This window comes from Empidonax traillii, unplaced genomic scaffold (genome assembly GCF_003031625.1).
Source record: "Empidonax traillii isolate 1590-97213 ecotype Southwest subspecies unplaced genomic scaffold, ASM303162v1 scaffold683:size364172, whole genome shotgun sequence".
In the NCBI taxonomy this organism is placed as follows: domain Eukaryota; kingdom Metazoa; phylum Chordata; class Aves; order Passeriformes; family Tyrannidae; genus Empidonax; species Empidonax traillii.
In genome coordinates this window covers 335,710-363,271 of record NW_020955876.1, presented here as the reverse complement: position 1 = coordinate 363,271, position 27,562 = coordinate 335,710, and the positions used below count along the sequence as shown (strand labels likewise).

Here is a 27,562-nt window from a genome sequence, read left to right as displayed (position 1 = left end):
ACACTGGGGAGGAAAAAAAAGCTGCTGAGAAAGGGCCAGTGTCCTCCATGTGTTTGCCAGCTTGGACCAAGGAACCCTGGTGGCATTTCCTGGAGCGTAAGTGTTGGTGAGGAATCACCTGCAGCCCACCCTTCATCCCAGGGATGTTTTCAGCCACCCATTCCCAACACTCCAGGCTCAAAGGTACCTCCTGGGAACCTATCATCTATCTCCCCACTGCCCCTGGAATGCTGGCAGTGCCATGTCTGTTCATCACTGCAGGTTTTCCTTTCCCATCTACACTTCCAACCGACAAAGTGAAGCACTTCCCACCCGTCAATGGAGCCTTCGGGACTCTTTTGGAGAGAGGACCAAATCCCACCATCACCTCTGGCTTCACAGAGAATAAACCAATGCCAAGGGCAAGGACAGGCTCTGCTTGCACAGCACCTGACACAGGGACAAGCAGCCCGTGGCTGGGATGGAGGATGTTTGCAGAAGCCTCTGAAGAATCATCAGAACTCGGGAAGGACTCTGAGACCTCCTGCCCACAGAGCTGAACCTGGCAAATACAGACCTTGCTGTTCCTTCCTCTCTGGAATAACACCCCGCTTTCCCAAAGACTCCTGAGGGCAGGGCACACTGGGGATGGCTCTGGTTTTTAAGACACCCCCAAGAGAAGATTCCGTTTCTTTGTCCCTCCCAGAACTTCAGGCCCTTTGCTACGGCCCCTGTTTTGTGATTCATTATTATTTATAACTGAAGCTTTAGTTCTGCTTATCGAGTCTTCCCGTTCCTGCTTTTCCTCCCTGTGATTCCCAGCTTGCTGAAGCCCGGGAGGGGGGCTCTGGGCACCCCCCCAAACAGGTTTGAATGAAAAGCCACTGAATTCTGCCTGCACTGTGTTTGCCGCTTGCCTGCTCGCTCCCACTCCGCTCTTCATCCTCCTGACTGGAGACTGAATTAACCACAGTAGGTCTAACCAGCTTATTCAATCCTGCTGGGAAAAAAACCAACCAAACAAAAAAAGGAAAACAGGAAAAATAAAGCCACTACCTCCGTGGTGGAAAGCTGCAGTGCAGACTCGGCTCCCTGAGGAGCCAGGAATGTGAAAATGCCCGTCCCAGGTACGTGCGACACCAACAAATGTCTTCATGCAGCACTGTCATTAAACAGAGACTTGCACAAGCCACCCTGGTGTTCCATGGCTGTTTCTGTTCTGTTTAACACCAGCAGTTTGAGGGGTCACACCCCAGGGACACACAGGACAGACACAAACAGGAAAATCCACCTTCACGTGAGATCTTGTCGGGTTTTTTTTGGCTTGTTTCTCGGAGAAGTTGCATTTTTCCCTTTTCTCCCTTATCCCAGTCTGTCTTTAGGACAGTGTTTGTTCAGCCTGAAGCTATGAGGACCCACGCTGGAGAACTTCATTGTTTCATTCAGGAATCTTTATATCTATGTTGCACTTACTGTGGCTCTGTTTTCTCAAGCTACCCACTGAAATATTTGATATCAGTGCAGGTGAACCTCAGCCTGGCTTAGTCAGCACTTTTGTCTAAAGATTAGTTTCTTTATACAAAAAAGAGTAATGAAAAAAAATATAAAAAAGAAAATCCTTCCCAGTCCTAGGAAAGAAAATGATCTGTTTCCAAAAACTAATGAACTAAAATTTCAGTTTAATGGTATTTTGGGTTCTTGGCATGAGCCAAAGGTTTTAATACCTGTTTTCAACCAACATAGGATAAAGATAATCCCTGCCCTGAAGTCCTCAGAAACCAGAAATCTCCAGAGCTACTGAGTACAAATGAGCCTTTAATTCTTGTTGGATGATTCAAGTCAGTGCCACTGTGACTGAGGAAAAATTAGGGGTTCCAGTGACCCCCTCCCCTCCCTGACACAACAGAATAAATGATATTCCACTATGAAACAGGACACACACCACTTGTTCTCAGCCTGTCTGGCCTCAGCCTGGCAGGATCAAAGGCAGCTCCTCTGACTTCACCCTTGCAGCCAGATTTTATTTCTGAGGCTGGGGACTGCAAAACACCATTCACACCACCCAAAAGAGATAAAACAGAATGACCTGCCCGTCTCCCAGGGCATCTGAGTGAGTCTTTACAGCTTCAGGTGGGGCCTGACAGATCCATGGATGTGCTTTGTTCTGCACATCCAGCAAAAAAAGAAATTAAAAAAAATTAAACCAGTTACACTTGTTAAATTAACTCCCTCTCTTTAATCAAAGCTTCTTTTAATAATCTAAACTGCTCCCCCAAGTCTTTTGACGATACCAGACTGTCTGCTTCCTAAATAGCTTTTGACTCATAAATAACAACTTTCTCCACCAAAGAAAGAGTGCTGGATGGTGGACTAAATATAATTAAGGTATAATGAATAATTAACAGATCCAGAAATGCCTTTAAAGAGACTTAAAGCAGCAAAGCGAAGCCCAGGCCCTTTTAAATGAGGGAAAAACATTCTGCATTCCCAAGCTGCCACGCTGGGCCCGTGGAGGAAAAGTGGGATAATGAAAGGGAGGGAGCACATTTACCCCGGCTTAGCATCGCTTCCCTGCTGCACTAATCAACTGCAGCCCTGGCTCTGATGAGCTGGGGAGGGGACACCCTTGCCAGCCAAGCTGCACCACTCTGTGCCAGGCTCAGAGAAGGGCACCAAGGGTTTGTGCTGAGGCTCTGGGTGGAAAAGCTCGAGGTTCTGAGCTTTAGGGCAGTGGGGATTGTGCCACAGGGACACAGCAGAGGGGCAGGGAGCTGATGGCAGCAGGGACTGTGGGGTTCAGGTAGGTCAGTGAAATCCTGACTCTGCAGCAACCTGCTGGTTTCAATCCCCGTGCCCAACCCACGAGCCTGCTGCCCCCTCCACCCCCTCACTGCCATCCCCTGGGGAGCTTTGGAAGGGACCTGAAAGACCAACCCCCTGCCAGGGCCAGGGCCACCTTCAGCAGCACCTTTCTGGCTTTAGTCCCTCCCCAGCACACCTGCACTGCCCTTTTGTTCAGAACAAACCTGCCCCAGAGACAGGAGCCACATCAAACTTCAGTGCATCCAGAGGAGATCCAGGCTCTGTGCAGGTCCTTTCTCCCATGGCTGGTGTTGTGGGCTGTTCACAGTGACCCCTGCACAGGGGGTTAAAAATTAACCAGTAAAATTCAAGTGTCCTCGAGGCTGTCTCTGCTTCCTACCTGGGGTGTCATTCCAAATAAACCCCTTTCAGCTGTGTGCAGAGCACATGTGAAGGGCTGCAGGCATCACCTGGGAGAAAGTGGGGTCATAGCTTCTGTAACTGCATCAGATGCTTCATAACAACCATTGTTAATACTTATTTAATAATGTAGCCAAGAAACTGCATTTTTTTTTTATTCACACCATGGTGGGGGGGAAAGCAAGAAAAGCCAAATTGATCTTAGCCATAAATTTAATCTTGTCTCCAAATGGTAAGAGCAACACAGAGAATCTCTGTGCAGCTCTTGTGAGGGTGAGTTCAGAGAGCTCTGTCAAACCACCAGCTGGAAAATGTATAAAGCTTCAGAGGAAAATCCAGGAGCTGCAAGTGTGATTGAACGAGACAGGTTATGAGCTGAGAGCTCGTCTGTGCAAAGAAATGGCCAGTCAGTGCCAGTCTAAACAAATATGTACATCTCTCAGAACACCTCCCTCCCTCCCTCTGGGAGCTTTAGTCAAAAAGAAAAGTGACTTTGATCTGGCAGAATTCTTCAAGTTTGCTGGGAAAAAATATCCCCAAACCAGCAAGATGGCAAAGCAGCTGCTGTGGGTCCTGTAAAGGGACTTGGCACAAGGATGACTCTGCTCCCAGCAGGGGCAGCCAGGGATGCTCTGAAGGTGACAGAAATACGGTGCCACGTGCTCTGGGGAGCAGGTTAAACCCACATTTCTGGGCCCATGTCAAAGCCATTGCAGGAGATGATTCAGTGACACACAGAGCTGGTGATAAAGTGCTGCCCCTGCCTCCCTCTGGGCTGTGCTCACCGGGGGGGAACAGCACAGATACGGGGCAGAACGTGAGGGTTTGACCCCAAACACGACTTCAGAGTGTGGGGATGAGCCTCAGAACCCAAAAGCCAGCGAGTAGGCTGGCTGAAAGCAGAGACACCAGCAGAAATGTCGCTGCCTTTGTGGCACTGCACACCCACTTCGCACCGTGGTTTGCTGTGAACGACAGAGCAGGAGCAGAAGAACAGGGAGTTGGCTCCTGCAATCCATGAAGGCTGGAGCCTCGATGCAAAAAGTCACACCAAATTAACCTGGGGATGTAGATTTCTAAGTGAATTATCGTGGCTTGCAATTTGCTGGGCTGCAGTAATTGGGTTTGTGTGTGTTCTCAGCTGGTGGCAGATGCTCCGGGGCACGTTCCTTCATTATGCTGACACCAACACGCCTACCTGGCTCTTGCCACGAGGTGGGATTATGCAGAGGGTGGTTTGCTGGGGCTCAGGTAGTGCCTGTAACCTGTTTAGATGCCTTTTGTGCCTGAGCCCACCCATCGCAGGGAACACTCAGCTCGTGTCTGGTGAGAAACACGTCTGATTGCTCTGGTGATGAACAAGCCCCAGATCACTTCAAAGGTGAAACCAGAATCACTGGGGAAGATTACAGGGGGTGCAGCGCTGGGAACTGGGACATGATTCAGAGGTATCAGGGAAAATGTGGGTAAATTCCACCTTCCTCCTAATTAAAAAGGGCAGAGGGAAGTTTTCCGTGGGGGAGGCTGATTGAGATGCTCCTCCTCACCCAGCCAAGGATGGGCTGGCTGAGTGAAGCAAGAACCAGGCACTGAAGGCCCAAAGCCTTGGGGAAGAGCTCGTGACCCTCAGTCACAAACACTGTGGTGCCACCAAGGTGGTCCCAGCAGTGGGACAGGACTCCCCCATTCCAGGGGGCTCATCCCGCTGTTAAAGGGGATGTTAGAGTGGATTTAGTGCCTGCAGAGGAGGAGCTGTGTGGGATTGGGCTGGGGGGGTGCACAGGCACCCTGGACAGGTTAACTCAGGAGCAGAAAAGCTGGGGTTTTTCTGCAGCAGGACTCATCCCCCAGTCCTGACTGCATGTACTCCAAAAGTCCCAAATCCACGTCTAAACTTTAGGCGTAATAAAGTAGATTTGAATTTTCCCCCTCTTCCCACAAACACGGGGAGTTTTCCAGTTTTTAGCTGAATTCCACCTTTTCTCTGCTTTTATCTCTCTATTCCTCCCTTGGTGGCTGTTGTTGATTTTCTCCCTCTTACTTTCTGGACGTGTCTGAGGGGGTTCACGTTCTGTGACATTTTCCTGCCCTCCCTGGAGTGTCCAGGGATGAGCCACGAGCAAAACACAACTGTGGCTCAGCCAACAGGAGCAGCAAATTGGGCAGCAAATAGACCTCCTCAGCTCTCCTGGGGGGAATCACACTGGGTGTTAGACAGCTAGTTAAGCAAAATAAAGGCAGGTCAGTCTGAGTAAAACCTTTTGGCAAACTGGAGTCTTTTCCAAAATGAGAAAATTGATTCCCTGAACTCCTTCTAAGGTTCTTTTTTCCCCTGCTTGGAGCAGACATTAAAGTTTGTCCAAAGAATAGCAATAAAATTTTCACGGTGATAAGAACACCCCTCTGCCTTGTTAAGAAATAAGCCTGTGCTGAAGAGCAGTAAAAGTGCCATGGAATGAGTCCAGATATGTCCCAAACTTCAGTTCTGTCACAGCTAAACTCTCTTAATATCCATAATATTTTTTTGTTTCTTTTTTTTGTTTTGTTTTGTTTCATTTTTAGCTGTTGCCCATGGAAGTGACCTCCAACTGATGTTTTCTCAGGGGAAATCAGAGCAAGGTGTTCCAGGGGCCACGATATCCCCTCACCAGACTGTCCCCAGGGTGCTGCCCTCGGCCCTCCCTGGGGCTGTGGCTGCAGATGCTGTCAGGCTTCAAACACCATGGCTTTGTTTGAGGTTTGGGTTTTTTTCTCCCCAAAAATAAGAGAACGAGGCCAGCAGCAAATTGCAGAGGAGAAGGGTTCCCTGCTGTGCTCTGAGCCACGAGAAGGGAAAGCAGCAGCTGATGAAAGAATCAAAGGATGTTAAACTTGCTGGGGGTGAAATTCCTGGTAGGAGAAAACAGCAAGTGCTCCTTGATAGCCAGTCAGGCCCCTTTTTCCCATCACTCCAATGGAAGTTGAGCTCACACCCGTGTGCTGGGTGGGGAGCTGCTTTTTGAAGTGATACGTGGCTTTGTTTCAAAGGAAGAGGATTAAAATACTCCCTAAAGCTGGGGAGCAGCACAGGTAAGTGCTGGATAGTCTGGAAAGAGAGCAGCCAGAGCAGGATTAATTATGTCAGGCCATGAAAAGGCTGTGGAGGGAGTCAGGAATGTCTCACACTGACGTCTGATACAGTACAGAGCCTACAACCACCTCCTTGGAATAAAAAGAAACACATAGAATTCACTATTTCTTCTTACATTAAAATCACTCCCTCCTACATTCACATCATTGCTGTCAGAAACATCTTGATTTTCCACACCTAAGGGGCTATGGAAAAAAAACAAGCATTTCTGCTAAAAATAAACTCCCCCCCACCCCGAGCTGTATTTATTCAGATCTGTTTTCCTCTAAAAATGTGGGACTGCTTAAATTTTAATTTCATCACATACCTGCATAATTGCAGCGGTGCCAAACAAACAAATTGCAGTCACTGGGAAGCAGGAGCAGTGCAGAACACAGATGCAAAGGGATTTCATTTCCAAACATGAGCGTTTCCCCCCCAGAAGAGCCAAACTTTGCCCTGAAATGCCCACATTTTGATCTCATTTTACCTCGGAAATGTCGCTGCTCCGTGTGACACACGACAGGTCCCCTCTCACTCAGTAAGGTTGGACATTTCTGAAGTGAAAAATTCCTTATCATGGAATGGGTTGGGTTGGAAGGGACCCTGAAGATCATCTCATTCCACCCCCTGCCATGGGCAGGGGCACCTCCCACTAGCCCAGGTTGTTCCAGCCTGGCCTTGGACACTTCCAGAGATCCAGGGGCAGCCACAGCTTCTCTGCCCAACCTGTGCCAGGGCCCAGGAATTCCTCCCCAATGTCCCATCTGCCCCTCTGGTAGTGGGAAGCCATTCCCTGTGTCCTGTCACTCCTAGGCCCTGGTAAATAGTTTCTCTCCATCTTTCTTTAGGCTCCCTTTGGGTCCTGGAAGGAGCAATTAGGTCACCCCAAAGCTAAAGCAGGAAAAAGTGACAAAAAGTGAGGAACTGCTCACCCAGGCAGCTCTGGGCACCTCCAAGACACCATTTTTGTGCCGTGAGGGTCAGCAATTTTGATCTCTTTGAGTTCACTTAAAGGGCTGGACTCGACGTGGTCCCTCCCAGCTCAGAACACCCCGTGGAATCCAAGCAGTGCCCCCAAGAAAAGAGCAAAAGAGCTGTGTGAGGGATTCCTGTCCTGCCACTGCCCCCTGCCAACAACCCCCCTGGCACGAGCTGCCTGGGGTGAGAACAGGATAGGACCATCAGCGCATTTATCAGCACTGATAAAGTGCTGATAAGGGGGGTTGGAGGTGGAGGGGAGTGGGGGGAGATGGAGACCCGCAGTTAATTTTAGGAATAACGAGCTGCAGGTTGCGCAGTCACAGAGCGGAGGCTGCAATGCACTTTTCCAGAGTTTGTAAAGACTCATTTAATTTCTATAGAAACTGAGCAGCAAACAGGTAATTTTCTCTGCAAATTGCTTCTATCACCTCTGTAATGCTCTGCAAGAGGAATGTATTTCCCTCGTGTCTTCTTAATCCCCCTGCTATTTTCATTATAAATTTAATTAAGCTCTTCTAGAGAACGTTCTGTGTCACATGAGTTTTGGCTTTCTGTTGGAGTGAGGACAGAAAGGAGCTGATGAATTATGTGGCAATTTGGATTTCTTTTTGCTGTGTAAATATTTCAAACGATATTAAGCAGTGGAGACATTTGCTGAATCAATAGAGCTGAAGTTGAGGGAAAGAGCTGCACAGAAAGGTCTGAGAATCCCAGCGAGACGTGCTGCGCTCCCCAAGTTCCGAGAACCTGAATGGCACATTTCACCAAATTCCCTGGCCTACCATCCTGCTCATTTCCTGCAGGAAACCCCAGGAAAGCCAAACAAACAAACAAACAAACAAACAAACAAAATAAAAGAAAACCAAACAAAACGAAAGAGGGGAAACCACTCCCTTGATTTAGTTCAGTTATGCTGAGACTTTGAGTTATCTAAAAAATCTGAGGAAATAACTGAAACATCAGAAAGATTTTGCCTTCTCCACTCTCCTGTGAGGAGAGGACAGGAGCCACTGCCCTCTAATCTGCATGATAGAGGCACTGAAGCCACCCTGAGTGTCAGCTCCTCCTGGCACAGGGCAGGCAGAACAGGGACTGGATCATCTCACCGAGCTCAACAACAACAACAACCAGCTTCAGTCACCACACTGCAGGATTTCCCTGACTAATGAGAGCTGGATAACCCTCCCAGATCCCTGGGAGACACCAGGGTGGTTCCTGAGAGCCGCTCAGGGCCTTGGCATTTAGGCTTCAATTAGGAGCCTTCCCTCGGTTCCTTGGGCACCAGCTTCATGCACAAGAGTGTGATTGTCCCTCCTGCCCTGCCCTGCTCTGGTGAGTGAGGAAAGCACTGGCAACAGTGCAGTCCCCTCAGAGCCCTGGAGGGATGGAGTGGCATTATTCTGGAATTCCTTCTCTCCGTGCTGCATCCATTTAAATACTCTCTACTAGGGTTTGGTTTTTTTTTTTTTCCTTCCTTGCTTTATTTAATTCTTGTTACAAAAATGAGATGTCATCAACCTGACACATTGCTGTACCATATGCTTGGTGCCTATTTCCAGCAGCAGGTGAGAATCTCATGATTCAATTCCCACATGTGCCAAGGTCATTGTAACACCGATTTTCTCTGTAGGAAAACATGGAATAAAAGCAATAAAATCCGTGGAAGACATGTATATATGCTGTGCACAGCTTCAGCATTGCCCATATGAACAGGGACTACATATATCCCTTTCCATCCCTGCACAGCAAGAATTAAACAGGAAAGCATTGCCTACAGCCAGCATCACCAAGGCAAAGTGTTCTACAAGCTTGGCCAGACCCTGGAAAATAACTTGTCAGCTCCCTTCTGCAGCTTCATTTTTCTTTTGCTCTTTACTGTTCATGCTTAGAAACTTCCATTTAAAAAAAAAAAAAAGGAAAGTAGTCACCAGGTGCTCAAAGTCACAAGGTGCTTTAGGGAATACCACCTGACACTGGGAAACTCGAGTCATAAGTGCCAGGGCTGATGAATTTACAAATCTGTCCTTCCCGGAACGAGTCTGGGTCTCGAAACCTTCGCATCGTTCACCAGAGTCCTGCTGCCCGGCCTGTTCAGCCCCGGCTCGTGGCCCTGCAGCAGGGTGATGACGTTTTCCCGCTGGTGCCTGACTGCCAGCTGCAGGGCCGTGCAGCCAGTCATGTCCTCCACGTCCAGCAGCGCCCCAGCCTTGATCAGGGTCTTGACGATGGCCATGTTGCCCTTGAGCACGGCGAGGTGCAGGGGCGTCCAGCCCACCTTGTTCCTGGCGTTGACGTCGGCCCCGCACTCCAGCAGGTTGATGACGGTGAGGAAGGAGCCCCTCAGGACGGCGAAGTGCAGGGGGGCCCAGCCCGACCTCTCGGGCACGTTGGGGTCCGCGCCGCCCCTGAGGAGCTCGCGCACCACGGGCTCGTCGCCGTAGCGGGTGGCCAAGTGCAGGGGGGTCCAGTCCGCGCTGCCCCGCGCGCTGAGCCGGGCGCGGCTGCGCCGCAGCAGCCGGATGATCTCCACGTGCCCTTTGAAGGAGGCCAAGTGCAGGGGGGTCCAGCCCTTGTCCGTCCTCAGCTCCACGTTGGCCCCGTGCTTGATGAGCTTCTCGCAGATGAGCAGCTTGCCCCTGACGGCGGCCAGGTGCAGGGCGCTGTAGTGGTTCTGGTCCAGGCTGTTCACGCTCGTGCCGTTCTTCAGCAGGTAGTGCACCACCCTGAACTTGCCCCTCTCCACGGCCACGTGCAGGGGGGTCCTGAGGTTCTTCTGCTTCCTCTCCAGGTCGGCCCCTTGGCTGGCCAGCAGCTTCACCAGCCCCACGTGGCCGAAGCAGGCCGCCACGTGCAGGGCGGTTTTCCCGTCCGCCTCCTGGGTGTTGGGGTCGGCCTGGCGGGACAGCAGCACCCGCGCCACGTTCTCGAAGTTGTTCTGCGCCGCCAGGTGCAGGGGGGTCCACCCGTCGCGCTCCTGGGCGTCCACGCGGGCCTGGTGGTCCAGCAGCAGCCGGACGGTCCTGTCGTCCCCGTTCTGGGCGGCGAAGTGCAGGGGGGTCCAGCCGTCCTCGTCGGGCACGTTGGGGTCGGCGCCGCGCTCGACGAGGACGGAGCAGATCTCGGGCAGCCTCTTCTGGACGGCCATGATCAGCGGGGTGTAGCCACAGCCCACCTGGCTGTTCACGTTGGCCTTGCAGCCCAGGAGGAACTTCACCTTCTCCACGTTGCCCTGGATCACCATGAGGTGAAGGAGGGTGAGCCCGTTTTCGTGGACCCTGCAGATCTCCTCGGACAGGATCTCCTCTGGGCTCTCAGCCTCGCTGTAGGGAGGTGGGAGAGGAACCTCCTGGTTATCCGTTTCTAAAGGCAGGGAGGAAAAATAGGAGGAAAAAAGAGTAAACCCCAGTGACACCGCTCAGAGGGAGGGAGAGCCTGTGACTCTTCCTGGAGTGAAAGGAAACAAAGGCATTTTAGAGACAGGGAGTGTGAAATGAGGCCAGTCCACTGCTCTGCAGCCTCTCAGAGGGCAGGGGGACATGTGGCCTCTCCCTCACGGGAACTGTATCTGCTCCTTCCCCTAGAGTTCATTTTCCTTAACTTAAAACATCACCCACATGGAAAAGTTTATGAGCCACATCCTCCTACAAAGACCAGACAGTTTTGGTAGGCTTCCCCTGCTTTATTTTTCAGCCATAAAGAAAGTCCCCTACTCACCATCACTCCTGGTGTCTCGGGGGAAGGTGAACTCCTCTTTGTCACTCTTGTTTTCAGGAAGGGGAAAAGAAAAAGCCATAAGACAAAGGTGCTCAATTGCATTCTATAATGTCTGCACACAGTCCTTGGCTACTGCTCCAGAGTTCTGTGATATCAGTCGAGGTTTATGATTTTTATTATTGATTATCATTGTATTAATATTATTGCACCCAAAACTCAGCTGGGCAAATTAGGACACAATAGAAATGTGGGAGCCTGAAAATGATCTCTGAGTATCAATGAGCTCCTAAACATACACATATTCTGCTTCCTTTCTGCATCACGTGCCTGTGGCAGCATCACAAAGTCATTCCCTCGTTTTTAGGGACCCCCAGCCCCCCCACCTCTTCAACGCTCTGTGCTCAGGTCTCTTGTTTCTTGCTGACTGCAGAGCTTGGCAAAACCTCTAAATGCCAACAGTTCTCAGCCCCTGTTTCTCCCTCTGTGAAGCTGAGTTCTGGACACAGTTCCACTCTGGTAGGTAGGAAAAACCTGCACGTTTCTTTTCCCCATAAACAAATTGCAGGTGCACAACCTGTGCAAACACACTGAGCAAAGGTGCTGAAGTGCCCTTGTCTGACGAGAGAGGAAACACTCTCAAGGAGTGCTGAGCACAGGGATTTCAGTGGGATTTCCTGAGTGGCCCTGGGGAGTTCTCCTCACCTGCTGGTTCCCAGAGATGGCAGGTTTGTGGGACATCTTCCTGACCAGGCGCTCGTTCTCCGGGTCCACCACCAGGCTCTGTATCAGTGCCAGCAGCATGTCTGTCTCCACAGGGATATCTGCCAGAGCAACACTCTGTCAGCTCTGCAGGCTGCCCAGGGGCTCCCATCCCAGGCAGGACACAAGACTTCCACGTGGGAAGAAAGGGAAAAAAGACAGAGAGGATGCCTGACAGCACAAGGGCACCAGGCGGTTAAATCTCGGGAGATGTCACCGAGGAAGTGACACACAAGCCGGTTAATCCCTGCAGCTGGTTTTTGGATAATCCCATCACATTCCCACCTGAAAAGCTTGGCCTTTGCTTGGGGTCTTGGTCCCAGCACCTCTTCATCAGGTCCACCATCTGCTGGCACTCCCCAGGCCAGTCGTCGCTGATGAGCTCGAGCCCAGGCCTCTTCCCCGCCGCCACCCTGACTATGATGGCCATCATGTTGGCTCCTGGAACAGAGCAGCACACACTGGGCTCTTCCTCTGTGAGGGCAGCTGCAGTGAACGCTCCCCAAGTGCAGAGCCAGGGGGAGGGGCTCGCATTTACCTGCATAGGGTTTCTTCTGCATGAGCACCTCCCAGATGACGATGCCGAAGCTGCGGGCAAGGGGAGATGGTGAGCAGTCACTGCCATGTGTACACAAAGTGCACTTACTGCTTTTACCCTCTCGAGAAATGGGGAAGTTAGGGAAGAGGGCTTTCAGGATGGACGGATTTCACCCCCCAGGCCAAAAGGATCAGGTCTCATGGTTCTATCTCACACGTCCCTGATGCCCCAGCAAAAGGGTCGGTGCAGTGAATTAGTGACCTTGAGCCTTTCTTGTCCAACTTGGGCTCTCAGTGCCTTTTTTTCACTTCATTCACGTTGGGTTTTAGAGGCCCTGACCACTGCAAGTTCATGTGGCCATGCAAATCCTCCTCTGCTTCTTGCCTTCGGTTGTTGTTTGGGGTAGAGGCCAAGGAGACAAGGATTTTCCAGACATTTATATGTAGCTTGTGTAAATATGCTTCAAAGCTCTCTGCCCCAAAGGAAAAAAAAATCACATTGAAATCTCTTCTCCATCTGTTACTGACCAAAATGAAGCTGGATACTGAAGCAGACAAGCAATATTACAGTTGTTTTAAAAGCAAGCAGCGACTGCTATGAAAGAGCAGACACTGTGTGTTCTGGGCTCTAATCTGACTCATTTTTATAATAACTTCCAGTAACCAAACAGGGTGTGATGGCACCTGAGGTAATACAGTCAGCAGCTCACATGGGATGGGTGCTGCTGGTAAGGGATGATGATTAGCCACAGAAAATCCCCTTCCCCCTCGGTCTCCAGCACAGAGTTTGGGGCACCCCATCACTGCCAGGCTGTTCCCCACATTATAAACCAGGATTTACCCCAAATGGGGCAATGGGCAGTGCCTCTCACTCTGTGGAAGGGCTCAGGGAGCTCCCTGGGTGCCCTCTGGCAGCCCTTACCTGTACACATCGTATTTGATTCCTGGGGGTTTGCTGTTCTGCAGGAACATTTCGGGGGGGATGTAGCTCAAAGTGCCCCTCAGAGCAGAGCTCTCGATGTACTGCATCCTGCTGGACTGCTCCATCCATTTGGAAAGCCCAAAGTCTGAGATCTGCAGGCACAAACAGTGAGAGCCTTTCCCTCGTGGTGCTCACACCTCACCCCTCCTCCTGTCAGCTGGGACATGCCCCCCTCCCTCAGGATCAGGGACGTGGGGAGGGTCCAGGCAGCTGAAACTTGGTGAAACCCTGATAAACTGCACTCAGTCCCTGTCACTGGGTCCAGCAGAGCAGCGTTTCCTCCTAGGCTGGAGCCCTAAATTCCCAGGTCTGGCACAGATTCCCAGGCTGACCTCGAGATTATCATTTAATTTGTTTGCCAGTTGCTCCTTATAAGCCCCACTGGCCAATTTTTCATGGGGTGTTCCTGAAGAACTCGATATGCCAGGATTCTGCACTTGTTTGGCAAAAACAACCTTTCCCTTGTTTGACCCGTCCCTTCAAACGCCCAGTGAGGTCATACCTTGACGTGCATATTCCCATCCAGGAGAATGTTCCCTGGTTTCAGGTCCAAGTGCAGCAGAGGGGGTGTCATGCTATGCAGGAAGTTCATAGCCAAGCCCATCTCGTGGATAACCCGGAATTTGAGCTGCCACGACATTTTGTGAGTGGGCAGGATTTTCTCCAAGGACCCCCTGGCCATGTATTCCATCACTATCCCCAGGGGGCTGTTGCAGACCCCGTAGATGGTGACGATGTGCTGGAATTTGATTTTCTCCATCTTGGTCGCCTCCTCCATGAGGCAGTTCATACTGGTCCTGGAAAAGTGAGAATAAACAGTAAAACAGAAAGTGGAACTGAGACATTGCCTCAGCTGGTTCACAGGCTCAGTAACTCTGTGGGAGCTCAGAGATATCCAGCCCTGCCCACCCCGGAAAGATTCACCCCAATTTGCCCCTTAAATTCATGGCAGTGCAGCCACATCGGGGGGTGGAACTGGAGGATCTTTGAGGTCCCTTCCAAGCCAGACCTTTCTGGGGTTCTGTGAAATTCCCAAGGGATGTTTGACGGCGCCAGGAGCTGGCAGAGCTCAGTGAACCGCGGTGTCCCCAGGCCATGCCTTGCCCTGCCTGTGCCTCCACCTGTGCCTGCAGCCTCCTGGCCCTGAGCAGGGTGAACGAGGTCCCAGAGGGAGCCCAGACACGCCTGTTCCTCACTGCCAGCTCTGCCAGACCTGCTTCACTGAGGGCAGACCTGTTCCACTGCAGCTTTGCATTTCCCAGCCTGCTCAACGAGTTGGGGTGCCCAGAGCACTCTGAGAGCAGCCAAGCAGTGAAGCGCCAGGGCTGCCTTTAAAAAGCACACCCTGGGAATGGATCTGAGCTTCCAGCCACTCACAGACCTGAGATGCTTCAGCCAAGCAAAGCCCTCTGCCAGGCTCCCTCCAGCAGCTCCCCGCAGTGACTCGTACCTGGGTGTGGAGCAACTGCAGGTATTTGACAAGAACTGGCAGATGCAGAAGTAAAACTGATTATTTAGACTCTTTTTTACACTCCACCCCTCCATCCCCCAAATAAGAACAAAATGCAAGTGTAATATCTGCAGAGCATAACCAGTGCAAACTGAGGACAGTCACTGCTCAGGCTGACCCATCTCAGTTGTTGTCAGTAGTATGAAATCACAGCAGGGTGAGATTTTTAAGCAGGCAGCATTTTCCCAGCTTGAATGCAGTAAAATTTTAAATTAAATTACTTTTTCAATTCAGTTGTTTTTCCAACTGTACTGTATGTGTTATCAGCAGTGGTTGTGATTACCTGGTTCTGCTCCATCTCCAGTCCCAAGGTGGGTCAGCAGAAGAGTCTCTGCAGGTGAGAGGCAGAGTAAAAAGCAAAGTGAAGGTGCAGGTGCCCCAGTGAGAGGAAAGAGCAGGTCTGGAAGCTCCAGCAAGTGAGGGAGCAGAGCTTTGGGAGTCCAGCAAAACCAGCTGTAAATTCTCTGTCCCTCAGCTCTAAAGCTGATGTTTGTAATGACTGATTTGGTTTAACAGACACACACCAGTCCCAGTGTCCAGTGAAAGCTGCAACCAAGTGATCAGGCTGTTTTTACCCACATGTCCACCTTTAGGGTGCCTTTCAGCCTCAGATCCCAGCACCAACCGTTCTGAGTAACCCTGTTCCCTGTGCTCCTTCCCCCTGGCACATCCACACCTCAGACAGGAAGAGAGGCAGAACTCCACACCACCCGTGCTTTTCCCACTCCCTTTGGGTCCCAAAAGCTTGGCTGCCCAAGGAGCAGCAGCCACATGAAGCTCTCCCTGAGAGCACCAAAGCACCCCGGGCAGTGGGGTGGACAGTGTGAGCTGTTACCTGTCCATGCCGGAGTCCTGCAGCAGGTACGGGGAGCATTTCACGGCATAAACTGTCCTCCACCTCCTGTGCTTCACCTGGTACACGTGCCCAAAGCCTCCACTGGCCACCTTCACCCAGTCATCCTCAAAGTCCTCCTTGTTGAAGACGGTCAGGCTGCCCAGCTGCCGCTCCCTGTGGGCGCTCATGGCAGGACAGGCAGCACTCTCTGCCTGCTGCCTGGGTGCTGTCAGCGGGGAAGGAAGGAGCTCCTCCTGCTCCTGCCCTGCCTGGGGAGTCAGCCCAGGTGAGCCCTGCTGCCTGCTGCCAGGAGGAGGATCCTGTGTGTCACTCTCATTTACCATGCAGAGGAGCTGCGTGACCTAACTCCTGCTTTGCCATAAAGCTGCTCTCCTGTATTCCCTCTCTGTGGGAAAATGCTCAAAGAACACCAAAGTGGGGCAAACAGCAATCCCTTAGCAATTGCACTGGGCTGAGGGTGGGATTCCTCACCTGGGGCATCACAGGGGAGAGTGAGCCAGGAAAGGGAAGGAAGAGGGAAATCCGTGAGGCTCCTGTGCAGCAGGATAAACAAGGGAAAAACACTCCAGAAAGATAAAGAAGAGAGAAAAACCCCAGAACTAGAATGTGGTGAACATGAGTTCATGAGCCTGAGAAAATGCTTCAGCAGGAGCACAAGAACTGCAGTGACCCAGAGCAGATCCCTCAGGGATCAAACCTGCCCCTGGATGCCTGTAAGGGATGTTTGGAGGAATGAAGAACACTAGTCTGAGCAGTTCAACCGTCCCCATGTGAGCAGCAGGCACAGCTCACATCCCTTGGCTGTGACAGGGGTTTGATGGTCCTGTCTGGGTCTGTGCACACAGGTCTGCAATGATCCAGCTCTCCCTGGAAAAGGTGAAAAGCCAGCCAGGCTCTGCAGCCTTTCAGGGAGGAAAAAAAAAACATTAGAAGGTGACTATTGCCAATTCCCTGCCACTCCCTAAGGTGAGATGCTGGTCCTGCCCCAGCCACTCCCCCCCTCCCACCTGCTGGCACTCACCTGCCAACACCATTTTGGAGCTGAGGACAGGCACAAGGGCACTCCATTCCCCTCATGTTCAGGCACAGGCAAGACAAACACTTACTGCAACGCTCAGTTTTATTGCAGATAGCTCAGGAGAGGGTGAGGGAATAGGGGAACACAGTCCATGGCTGCAGAGTGGCATTCCCCCCACAGACCTTTCAGGGGGTGCCCATTTCTGGGCAAACAGCTCAGACCTCAGAGACATCACAGAGCCAGCTTCAGTGGCACTAAAATAACCAGGTGGGGCAGTGGTGCTGACCATTTACAGCGTGGCCCCAAAGGCAGGGGGATCCCTTCCCAGAGGTGCCTTCCCAGTGCCTTCCAGCTCCTTCCACGCTCCAGGGATGCCTCTTCCTCCTTCCCCTGGTGAATTTGCCATGAGGTGCTCTGCCAGGTCCACATTCCCACATTTTTCCCAACGCCGTGTGCTCCCCGATGGCAGGCTCTAGTTTTGTTTTAGGCTCATTTTAATGGCTCCCTGGCTCAGCAGAAGCTCTACAGAAGCAAAGTGTGCCAGGCAGGCACTGTTGCTCCCCCAGTCACTGCTGAGGGGGGAGCTGCAGGACCAGGAGTTGCTCCAGGCTCACGGCCCATGGATGTCCCCAAAGTGGGGGTAGTGGAGGGGTTTGGTTTTCTGCCTGTGGTGCAGCCAAAGGCTTATGAAGGCACTGCCCAGGACAGCAAAGCCAGCGAGGGAGCCCAGCAGGATGGGCAGCAGCACGGCAGAACCGGCACCTGCAAACGAGAGAGGGGATCAGGGAGTGAAGAGAGGGAGGGAAGGGAGAGGGAAGGTTAAACCCCCCCATCTTCAGAGCGTGCCAAGGAGATGTGGCGATTTCTACCCCCAGAGCAGTAAAATGGGCAGTGCCTTTACAAACACGCAGCCTTCTGTACCATGGAATGCCAACAGTAAATTGGCTTTTCATAAACAACTGAAGACACGAGGAATTTGGGATGGTGCCAGTGGATTTAAGGAGTCTCTGACATTCATGATGTGCCAGGTTCAGTGTCACTCTTTTCTAATACCTGGACAACATCTGATTAACATTAACCAGCTGCTGTATTTCACCTGTGAACACTCCTGACTTATGGCCAACCTCATTCTGCACCAAATGTTTGTAAGGTAGATTTTAATCCCGTTACCTGTGGCTGGTGTTCCCTTGCCTCCAAATATGGGGCATCTTCCCTAAGCTCAGCACAAAAAATGACTGTCAAGAAAGCTGTTAAAACTACTGCTTTTCTCTTTTTTTCAGCAGGAAAAGCTGGACAAAAACTTCTCCAAGAGAGAGAGACAGAGAAGGCAAAACAGGAGACCCACCTTCCACAGGTTTGTACAGAAACCTGTCCTTCATCCTCCAAACTGGACCAAATGAAATGAGGTTGTGCAGGTTTCCATAGCTGTTCCTGTCACTGGGCTGCAGAACTGGCTCCACACTTTCCAAGCAGTCCTGGGAAGGACATGGGAAAACTTCTGGAGGGGTGTTGGTGGCACCTGAACAGAACCTCCTGCCCCAGGGGTCCACAGATCTCCTCAGACTCCACCTTTTCCAGCCCTGCTGCCATTCCAAAAGCTGAGTTGCTAATCCTTGGACCAGCACACATGTCAATCCCTATTCCCTGAATCCTTTTCCCTGAGGATTAGCAACTATTGCTGCCATTTCATGTCATTTAACTCCCCTCCCAGACCTGATAAAGGGGTTTCCCAGGTAGGGGTGGCCTTGGTGTGGTGACTTTGGAAGCACCAGGTCCCTCCTCAGTCCTGCCAGGACAGCCCCACCCCACGTACCTGCTCACATCCCACTTTCCCGTGCAGACACACGTTCAGCTCGCAGTGCAGATAGGCCACGGAGTGGTTCAGCATCTGGAACAGCTGGATGGTGAAGCTGGCAGCTCTGGACCTGCTGCTCTGCAGCAGCTGGATGTGTCTGCACTCAAATGGCAGCCTGGCAGGAGCAAATGGCAAACAGGTTCAACTTCCAGCTGACTGAAGGCAGGGTCTGCACAAGGCAGAGCTCAACAAAACCCCTCAAATGTCAGCACTGCAGGCTGTACCTGCCCTGCTGTGGAGGCCACAGCCCAAGAGCACAGAACTGTTCCTTGGAGGCTGATTTTGGTACAACCAGTGAAATGGCTGCCGGGGTGTGACAACCACTCCCTGATCCACTTCTGACTCACATCTCACACCCCAGTGGTTTTGCAAACATCAGCTCATGAATCCTCCCGTTCCCCTGTGCTCAGGTGAGGCCAGAACAGCTGTGAAATGCTGCTGGGGGAATGGGAGCCTGTGCAGAATCTGCCTGGCTGCCATCCCTGCACTACTCTGCTCCCGGGATGTGCCACCCCAGGCAGGAAGGGCAGGGGATGCTGCTCCCTGACACCTGGGACAGCACCTGTGGGGAGCTGGGATGGCTTATCTACATTATAAATGGAAAATATTATGGATGTGGGCAATTGGGATGGCTCATTTACATAAACCAAAGGGAGATTTCTTTTCCCTGAGGGTTCTTTGCCTTATCAAGCCCTTGGTATTAATCACAGGCTGAGGGAGCAGAGCACTCCTGGACTCATTCCCACTGCTTGGAGCTTGCTCCAAGGAGCACAGCCTGCAGCCACAGGACACAGGAGAGGGTTCCCTGAGGATCCCAGGGGAGGTGAAGCCCATCCCACCCCCGTGGGCTCGTGTCCCACCTGCGGAACAGGCAGCACTGGGCTCCTGGTGCCCCGGGGCTGGCGGAGGGGGTCACACAGCACGAGTGGATCTGCAGCAGGGGCTGCACCAGGGGCTGGCTCAGGTTGTCCTGCACGGCCACCAGGGCCAGGAAGGTCTCTGGGGAAGGTGCTGGAGGCCCCTGGGGCTCAGGGGCTGTGTCAGCAGCGGGGCTCAGGCTCAGCTGTACCGTGTAGTTGCCGGAGCCGCAGGCGTCGTCGCTCACCACGGCCAGGCTGCGGGGAAAGAGGGGAAAAGGGGGAAAGGGTGAGGCCCAGCCAGGAAACATGGACTGCTGGCAATGGAACAGCCCCAGGCTCTGTCAATGTGAGGCCATTCCACCTTGTCCTGCCCTCCCAGACCCTCGTAAATATTGACCCCATCCTTAAATCCCGCGGCAGGAATGGCACAGAGGGAATGGATTACCCATCCAGGACGGTGAGCTCCGGCTGCAGCCCCCTCCTGTGCTGTGAGTCACTCGGGGCACTGGGCTGGCCATCCAGCAGCGTCACAACAGTCACCAGGCCTTCAGCTGCTCCGTCTGTCACCTCCTCCGTCCTGCCCATCTCCTCTGGCTCCGTGTTCAGCAGCAGCCTCTGGGATGAGTCAGTGCCTGCAACACCCAGCAGGGAATTCCCCTGGGCTGGAAGTGCCACCAGGCTCCTGGGGGGATACGAGGGGCTCTCTGGGCTTGGGAGGAGCTGGATTGGGTCTCTGGCTAGAAGCATCTCAGCAGCTGAGTGATTATTCACAGGCCTGTCAGCAGAGACAGCCAACGCTGCTGTTGAAGGTGGCCCGGTGGCACTCACGGCGCTGCCAGGGCTGGGATGAGCAGGCTCCTGTTCCACGCTGTCCTCCGGGACATCCTTCTCCAGAGGGTGTCTGGGTGATGCAGACACGGCTGCCTGGGTGGGCAGGTGGCTGGTGGGGGCTGCTCCTGCCTTTGGTTCCTCCTGCCCCTTGCCCAGGGCTGCAGAGACCGGAGCTGGGGTGTTTGCCCTGCCAGCCGTGGGCAGCACCACGCTGGGGTCAGCTTGGGAAGCTGCTGTTCTGCTCACGAGTGGAGCAGTGGCAGGGCCACCCCTCGCTGCAGAGGGAGCAGTCACTGCTGCTGGAGCCCGTGGGGTGCCCTGTGTCCCTCGAGGCTGTTTCTGCAGGGCAACAACAGAGGGCTGTGCTGCACTTAAACCCAGCTCATCCCCCAGAGCTGCTGGGGGGGGTTTCTGTGTATGTGTGCCCACTGTGGCTGACAGAGACACGCTCATCCCCGGGAATTCACCGCTTCCTGCTTGTCCTGCCCTCGTGCTGATTTCCGTAGGCTTTGGGAACGGCTCAGTGGGAGCTTCTTGGAGGGCCTGGTCACGTTCCAGGGCTGCCAGCAGGGGCACGTGTGCAGGTGCAGGAGAAGGTGGGTGTGCAGCAGAGCTGGAATACCCCCGTGGGTGGGTCACTGCAGCCAGAGGTTTCCCAGGAAGCGTTGCCTTCGTTTGGATCTCTGCAGCACAGGGAGTCTGCACCGGTGCTGCTGCTGCCTCTGTCCTCACCCAGGGCTTGGGCACCGTGGCAGTGAATTCCAAGTGCTGGGGGGGATCAGGCTGTACAGAAGTGCTGTGGGTTTGTGCTGCTGGAGCAGCTCCTGGAGGAGCTGTGCTGCCCAGGGCAGCCTCTCTGTGCTGATTCCCAGCTGGAAGCACTGGGGAAGCTGAGGACATGCTGGGTGCCTCTGATGGCAGCAGCAACGTGGTCCTGGGGAGCCTCTGGGATGTGGCCTGCAGAGGTCTGGTGCTTGTGACCACCTCCAGTGGGTATTTCGTGGTTCCAGCTGAGCGTGAGGTCCCGTGGGAAGCCGGGGCAGAGCTCAGGGTGGTCACTGAGCCCCGGCCAGGGGCAGCAGTTTGCAGTGTCCCACTGTGCTGAGCACCACCTGCAGCCCCTGTGCTGGTGGGCACAGGCTGGGCAGGCACTGGGAAATCAGGGAGTCCCTTTGCTGGCAGTGAAGGAGTTACAGAATGTGGCTTTTCGGTGGTGAGAGACACTTTGGGGGAAGTGTGGGGGCTCTGCTGCGTGGGCAGCACTGATGGTGCCCCAGGGGAGATGCCAGGCTCTGCCAACATGCTGCTCAGGAGAAGGAAATCAGTGCCCTTGGCCTCCTGGGAATGGAGAGCAGGGATCTGCATCTCCTCTGGCATCCTGTGAAGGTGCAGGGCCTGCCCTGTGCTGCTCATCCCCGTCCCTGGCTCCAGCAAAGGACCTGGTGCTGTGGTGGCAGCTTGGAGCAAGCCCGTGGTGGCTCTGTAGTTGGGAGTAGCTGGCTCAGGAGTTCCCTTTGCTCTCTCTGCTTGTTGGCTGGACACAGTGGGCAGAGCAGTTCCAGGTTTCCTGCTGGGATCAGAGGAACCAGTCCTCACGTGGCTGCTCTCAGGGGTGCCCACGTTTGGGACCAGGTGGGTGGTTCTGTGCTCCCCTTCCCCCCGAGCCAAGGGTGAGTCTGCTGTGCCAGTGGGCAGCAGGATGAACACAGGCCTGACCAGCACCAAGCTGGAAGGACTCAGATGGTGCAAGTCCCCAGGGTCCAGCACTGAGGAGTTTGATGCTGCCAGGATCTGCTGAACGGACACCAGCCCCCCAACACTGGTGCTGGGGAATGTCCTGGGCAGGGGGGGCTCCTGCATGGGCTGGAGGCAGATGGTGCCATCAGTGCTCTTGAACAGGAAGGACAGGTTTGGGGCTGCTGTGATGGTGAGGGGGTCTCCTCTGGCAGTGCTGAGGTTCCTGCTGGCTGCATCAAGTGCCGTCCTGAACTGCTGCACCAGAGCCTGTGCCAGCTGTGCTGGGACCTCTGCAGGGACACTGGGCACCCCTGGATCGGGATGTGCTGGGGCTGAGCTGGACTGGCCTCCCCCTGCAGGGGCTGAGGGTGGTTCTGAAGCAGAAGCTGCCAGGCTGCCAGCGTGGTGGGTCTGGGAGGCTGGAGGGGCAGAGCTGGCAGAGGGAGCTGTCTGGTTCCTGCTGTCCCAGGCTCCAGAGGGGCTGGGGACTGGGCTGGCTGCTGGAGAACCAGTTCCAGCTGTCTGCTGAGGGAGACCTTTCCTTCTCTTCTTGTCTTCCACCATGCTCAGCTGCAGCATCCCAGCAAAGGCTTCCTGAGATCCAGGATGGGCAGGAACACCCTGAGCCCCAGCCCCAGCCCCAGCAGCTGTGGAGGAAACTGCTGTTGTTGTGGTGTGAAGTCTCTCAGCAGAGCTGGGGATGCCCATGGGCTGCAATCCAGGGAAAGATGCACCTGGTGGCTGAAGCCCTTCCTGAACAGAATCCCAGGGCTGAAGGTCTGCATTCCCAAAGGCAGACATTCCAGGAGGGGGTGCAGATGTTGCTTCTTTTTGCTCTTTAGTAGTCTGGGAAAGTTTTAATGTGGAAATCCCTGATGGGCTTGAGGAGGATGAAGTAGCAGAAGCCTGTGGGCTCTCAGGGGATGCAGATTTCCCAGGTTTGCTTGTCACCATCCCATGATCAGAATCTCCTTGCAGAGCTACAGCAGTGATTCCCTGAGAGCTCCTCTTGCTTTCCTGGGCAGCAGGTTTGGTGCAGTTGAGGGTCCTGTCCAAGGACTGTTGTCCTCCAGTCGTGCCAACAGGCCCTTGAAATGGGGATGGAGTTAATCCAGCAGGAGCTGGGGATCCCATCAGTAATGAAGAGGAGTGGAGGTGTCCTGGTGGGAGTGTCTGCAGAGCAGGCAGCTGGGTTGGGTGTCCAGAACCATTTGTTACAGCTGCTGGTGGAGTTCTGCCCTTGCTGCCTGTTGTTTCTTGATTCAGAGGCAGAACAGGGGAAACCTGAGTGGCCCTGGCACGTGCTGTTCTGGAATAGGCTGCATCCAGGCCCCCTGGAGATGGCTGTCCTGGCACTGCAGAAGCTGTAACTCCAGCATCCATACCCTGAGTCCTCTTCAGGTGTGCAGGTGTCACAGCTGCTGAGCTGCCAGGCTGGGTCTGGGGAGTTCTGTGCATTCCTGGGGGTGACCAGCCCAGCCCTGCACTTCCAGGAGCAATCCCAGCTCTGCTGGGAAATGGAGGCGCTGCTGTTCCTTTTCCTGGAGGATGAAAATGGACTGTTGAAGTCAAGGCAGACGTTTTAGGCTTTGTCACCTCCATCTGCTTAAGAACAGAAAGGGAGGGGACAGCTGTGACCTGGGGAGAGTCCTGGTGTGTCCCTGCACTGGGAGAGGGCTGGGGCAGCCCAGCCCCAGAGCTGGGAGGGCTGAGATCATCCCCAGGAATATCTCCTGGTCTTCTTTGCAGGGAGCTGTGTGGTTGCTGCAGAGCTGTGGCAGCCTGGGACCCTTGTGTGGAGACAGGGATGCTGCCAGGCCAAGCGTGCCCACCCTGGGCTTTTAGAGCTGCTGTTTCTGTGTGCAGGGGCTCAGACACCCCCAGGTCCCCAGCTGAGTCCCCAGGCAGCAGAGCTGTCCTGTTTGCAGCTCTCTCTGTGGCAGCAGGGCTGGAGTCAGCTGTGGTTTCCTTGGTGGGATCAGCTGCTGCACTCTGGAGATGGGAGGTCACCCCATCCAGGTCCTCCTCTGTCACAGGGACCCCCTGGCTGGGCCCAGGGCTGCTCTCAGCTCTGGGCTGGGCCCCTCCAGGGAATCCCAGGCCCAACATGTCACTGGCACCACCATCGTTCCCGGAGGCTCCTGAGGAACAGAAAACACTTTGGCCCATCCAGCTGCACAAGAACCTCGCACAGTTTGCAGCCCTTTCCAACACTTTTACACCTGCCCAGAAGCACAGGGAGGGTGGGCAGCTCCACCTCACCGAGCTGGGACAAACCTGCCCCTCTGCTGTCAATGCTCAGCATCCCCTGAAGGACCCAAAGCACCCACCAGCCAGGGGGGAACCCCCTGCCTTCACTCTGCAGGGATCTGAAGGTGCAGGGGGCAGGAAAGGCTCAGGCTGACCAAGGGCAGCAAAGCAAGACTAAAACCCCTCAGCTGGCTCTCCCTCAGCACTCGTCCCTCCCCAGCACCCCAGTCCTGGGAGGAGCTCCTGCCCCACGCTGGGTGACCAGCAGGACGAGAAGCTGGTTTGTTTTCACACACAGCAGCTTCTCCACCTTTTTACTCCCTAATCAAAAGCAGACACTTTGCCATTTAAAACAGGCAGACCCTCGGTTTAAAAGGCTGTCTAGGTATCATTTCCAAACCATCGATTAAAACATTATTGCACTTTTCCTCTCCAAAAACTTGGAGCGTTCTTTCCCCCCCCCGAGGCACCTGCCAGGAAACAGCTCTGATCTAAAAGCTATGAAGTGATTATGCATTTCAGTGTTATGCATTTAAATTGGGGAGTGGGGGGTTTACAGAGGTTTAGCAGATTAAATCCCTGGGGTTGGCACCCAGGTGTGATGCCTCAAGATTCACCATCCCTGGGGACGTTTGGAGAACCAGCAGGACTCTGAGGCAGCAGTGAGAAGGAAAAGCTGATATGAGGGAACTCAAAAAGCTGATTTATTGCTGAAAAAGGGATGGAAGTTAGCAGGTGATGGAGATAAAACACTTTAAACTGGGGGTTTTGTACAAACAAGTGACACTCCCATGGCTTAGCCCCAACACAAGTGATCTGCCTGTAAAGAAAAAAACACTTGAATGAATTGAGGTCTTAAAGTGGTGTGAATAGTCACAAACACACCGTGCAGGGGGACAAGGTGATTTAAAGAAACAAAACACACAAAGAGAGTCAAATTGTTAATTGGGTGGAGAATCCTTATCAGGCTTAAGATGATGAACTGTGGTGCCTGGAAAAGGGGGCTCTGAACAAGGTTTCACCAGTTTGATCCTCACTGGAACTATTCGGGGGAAAAAGGACTTTTCGCTTTGCTTTCCCCACCCTGAAGAGAAAATATCTATTTTTGGGGACTGGGCCTGTGTGTGAGCTCAGGTCAACAGCACAGGAGTGTCCTGAGTGGGGCCACAAACACCCCCCAGCTGAAACCACCCAGCCCAACTCCACAAGCAGGGGAAGCTGCTCCTGCTCCTCAAAGTTGTCCCCCAGCTCTGGGCATCCCTTCTGTGCCCGCTGGTAACGGAGGGGAAGAGGCAGAGGAGCAGCAACTGAGATGAGAACAAAACACATCACTCACCAGACAGATCCAGCAGTCCAGCTGCAAGCAGGATAAAGATGGGGAGTTTTTCCTGCATCCCGGGAGGCAGCTCCTGAGTCATCCCAAGAAAATACATCCCTGACAGGAGGCAGCTCCCCGAGGAGTCACTGCTGCCTCTCAGAACTTGCTGCTTGCTCTGGAAGGGCAGAGTATTGGGTTACTTTATAAGAGCTTAGGCCAGACAGCAACCAATAACCTGTTCCCAAAAAAAAACAACCACCCTGCACCAATTGGAATCAATCGATTTTTAACAAAAGAGGAGAGTGTGTTTTCCATCCAGAGATGGACAAAGGGACTGTGAACAGGAGAGGCTGCTGGTGCAAGGCAGCTGGAGCCCTGGGGGAAGAGTTCAAACGCTCCCTGGGGGGCTCTGGGAAGGAGGGGAAGGTGCTTGGGTGTACCCAGGGGGGACAACAGAGCTGGGGCAGGGCTGGAAGGCACCTCCTGGGAGGATGAGGGCTCTGGGTTTGTCCAGCTTGGAGCAAAGGAGGCTGAAGGGTGACATCCCTGGCTCTCTGCAGCTTCCTGAGGAGGGGATGGGGACATGGAGGGGATGGAAGGGGAGGTGCTGAGCTCTTCTCCCTGGGATCTGGTGCCAGGGCATGTGGGAATGGCTCAGAGCTGCATCAGGGGAGGTTCAGGAGGAAGCATTCATGCAGTGACCCCAGGAGATGCACACTGTCCCTGTGACCCTCCAGGCAGGGTGAGGCTCCAGAGAAGGAATCCAGCTGCTGGATCCCTTCTGCCCCAGTCCTACAGGCACTGGCAAAGTGTGTTCTACACGCAGGAGCCACAGGGAGGTGACAGCACAGGAACAACCCCCAGCTGGCTCAAAGCAGCCTGACCTGACATTTGGGTGAGGGAGGAACGAGACCCACAGAGGAGGGACAAGAATTTAAACTTCCATAACAGAATTTAAAGTTTCATATCAGACTTTAAACTTTCGTAACAGCCAAAGAAGAGGCCAGAGGGCAAAGTCACACACACAACAACTCTTTTACCTTTAGCCATAAAGCCCCAGAGTCCTTGCAAAGCTTCACCTGGAGGCACCAGCAGTGCACAGCAGGTATCCCCCAGTGCCAGGCACCTGCACAAACACACACAGTGAGACTGGAGAAGGGCTGGGGGGAAAGAGAGAACACCGTGGCTGTGGTGAGAGCAGTGAAAACACGAGCACGAGGCAGATAAGCAGCACAGTGACAGCTGGGAAAGCACAGTGAGAGCCACTGGGCAGGAAACAACAACAACAACCCCTGATCCATCCCTCAGCAAGCTGCTCGAGTGCAGCCTGGAGGAGAACACACCGGAGCTGGTGCCGACAGACACCACTGCCAGCCCGGCCCTCACCTCCAGCTGGGAACCAAGGTCAGGTCACCTCGGCTTTCTCCCCACTCTGAAACTCGTCTGGGAGACAAAATGACCCCGATTTTGGTGTTTGTACAGCCCCTGACACACAGGCAGTGCCTGTACCCCAGACCTGTCCCCAGCAACCTGTCCCCCAGCCAGGGCACTGAACGCTGCCAGGGAGCCTTTGGTGTTGGTGCCTCCTTGCACTGAACCCACACACAGTATTTCTTACATGTTTGTCTAGGCAGGGTGCAGCTTAATGGTAGGATCCTTAAAAAAAAAAAAGCCAGGGAGATTATTAAATTGAGATTATCAATTCTATGCCTTTCACTGCGAGGGGGGGGGGAAAACAGGTACAAGAGAATTTCCTTCTCCTCAAGTGGGAAGATGATTCAGCTGCTATTTTGAAAAGGAGATGATATATAATTTGTCAGCCACTGTTCTGAAGGGACGAGATTACCCCCAGAATAGACACCCACAGGTGTCATGGAGGGAAGCTGAAGAGCCATTTTAAAGTCAAACATGACTGGCCTGTGCTTATCCACATAAATGTAATATATTCTTTTGTTTCCTGTGTTTAAAAACCAGGCAAAAAAAAAAAAAAGTATTTATGGCCATTTATTGTGTCATTTATTAAAGCAACGACAGCTTAATG

The 27,562-nt window shown here is 53.3% G+C and overlaps 3 protein-coding genes and 1 long non-coding RNA gene across 5 annotated transcripts; all 4 read right to left on the bottom strand.

Moving 5' to 3' along the window:
• Window positions 1-9,181: 9,181 nt before the first annotated feature.
• On the bottom strand, window positions 9,182-15,846 carry ANKK1 (ankyrin repeat and kinase domain containing 1). 2 transcript variants are annotated; one of them, XM_027899694.1, is made up of 8 exons: window positions 15,632-15,846; window positions 13,789-14,083; window positions 13,227-13,378; window positions 12,306-12,355; window positions 12,053-12,208; window positions 11,711-11,829; window positions 11,009-11,054; window positions 9,182-10,654 (listed from the first exon to the last, which is right to left on the bottom strand). In XM_027899694.1, exons 1-8 carry the CDS (start codon window positions 15,817-15,819, stop codon window positions 9,306-9,308), a joined length of 2,355 nt encoding a protein of 784 aa, XP_027755495.1. In that variant the 5' UTR covers window positions 15,820-15,846; the 3' UTR covers window positions 9,182-9,305. The 2 variants fall into 2 exon arrangements, with proteins under 2 accessions (XP_027755495.1, XP_027755496.1); XM_027899695.1 differs by lacking the exon at window positions 15,632-15,846 and adding an exon at window positions 15,080-15,140.
• A 1,330-nt stretch (window positions 15,847-17,176) lies between these two features.
• LOC114065622 (uromodulin-like 1) lies at window positions 17,177-20,133 on the bottom strand. The gene is made up of 5 exons (XM_027899675.1): window positions 19,831-20,133; window positions 19,386-19,640; window positions 18,484-18,640; window positions 18,016-18,145; window positions 17,177-17,432 (listed from the first exon to the last, which is right to left on the bottom strand). The coding sequence occupies exons 1-5, from the start codon at window positions 20,130-20,132 to the stop codon at window positions 17,281-17,283; spliced, it is 996 nt and encodes a 331-aa protein (XP_027755476.1). The 5' UTR covers window position 20,133; the 3' UTR covers window positions 17,177-17,280.
• A 300-nt stretch (window positions 20,134-20,433) lies between these two features.
• LOC114065625 (mucin-12-like) lies at window positions 20,434-23,771 on the bottom strand (the record flags this gene model as incomplete). Its single annotated transcript, XM_027899677.1, has 2 exons — window positions 20,434-20,555; window positions 20,684-23,771. Coding segments are annotated over 2 exons (3,210 nt in total), but the record flags the coding sequence as incomplete, so codon positions are not given.
• A 68-nt stretch (window positions 23,772-23,839) lies between these two features.
• LOC114065623 lies at window positions 23,840-27,011 on the bottom strand. Its single transcript, XR_003573011.1, has 3 exons — window positions 26,908-27,011; window positions 25,540-25,696; window positions 23,840-24,094 (listed from the first exon to the last, which is right to left on the bottom strand). It is a non-coding gene; the product is annotated as an uncharacterized LOC114065623 (long non-coding RNA).
• Between the last annotated feature and the right edge of the window lie 551 nt (window positions 27,012-27,562).

What these genes read in the sequence shown, in the direction of transcription:
- ANKK1 (XM_027899694.1), bottom strand. Translation starts at nt 15,819, where the DNA reads ATGAGCGCCCACAGGGAGCGGCAGCTGGGCAGCCTGACCGTCTTCAAC. An exon ending in GCAGAAGAAACCCTATGCAG is followed by an intron (nt 12,209 to 12,305) that starts GTAAATGCGAGC and finishes GCTCTGTTCCAG; the next exon opens with GAGCCAACATGATGGCCATC. An exon ending in CCGAGACACCAGGAGTGATG is followed by an intron (nt 10,655 to 11,008) that starts GTGAGTAGGGGA and finishes CCCTGCCTTTAG; the next exon opens with AAACGGATAACCAGGAGGTT.
- LOC114065622 (XM_027899675.1), bottom strand. Translation starts at nt 20,132, where the DNA reads ATGCTTCTAGCCAGAGACCCAATCCAGCTCCTCCCAAGCCCAGAGAGC. An exon ending in CAGTGCTGCCTGTTCCGCAG is followed by an intron (nt 18,641 to 19,385) that starts GTGGGACACGAG and finishes TGCTCCTGCCAG; the next exon opens with GCTGCCATTTGAGTGCAGAC. An exon ending in TCTGTACAAACCTGTGGAAG is followed by an intron (nt 17,433 to 18,015) that starts GTGGGTCTCCTG and finishes TCTCGTTTGCAG; the next exon opens with GTGCCGGTTCTGCCGTGCTG.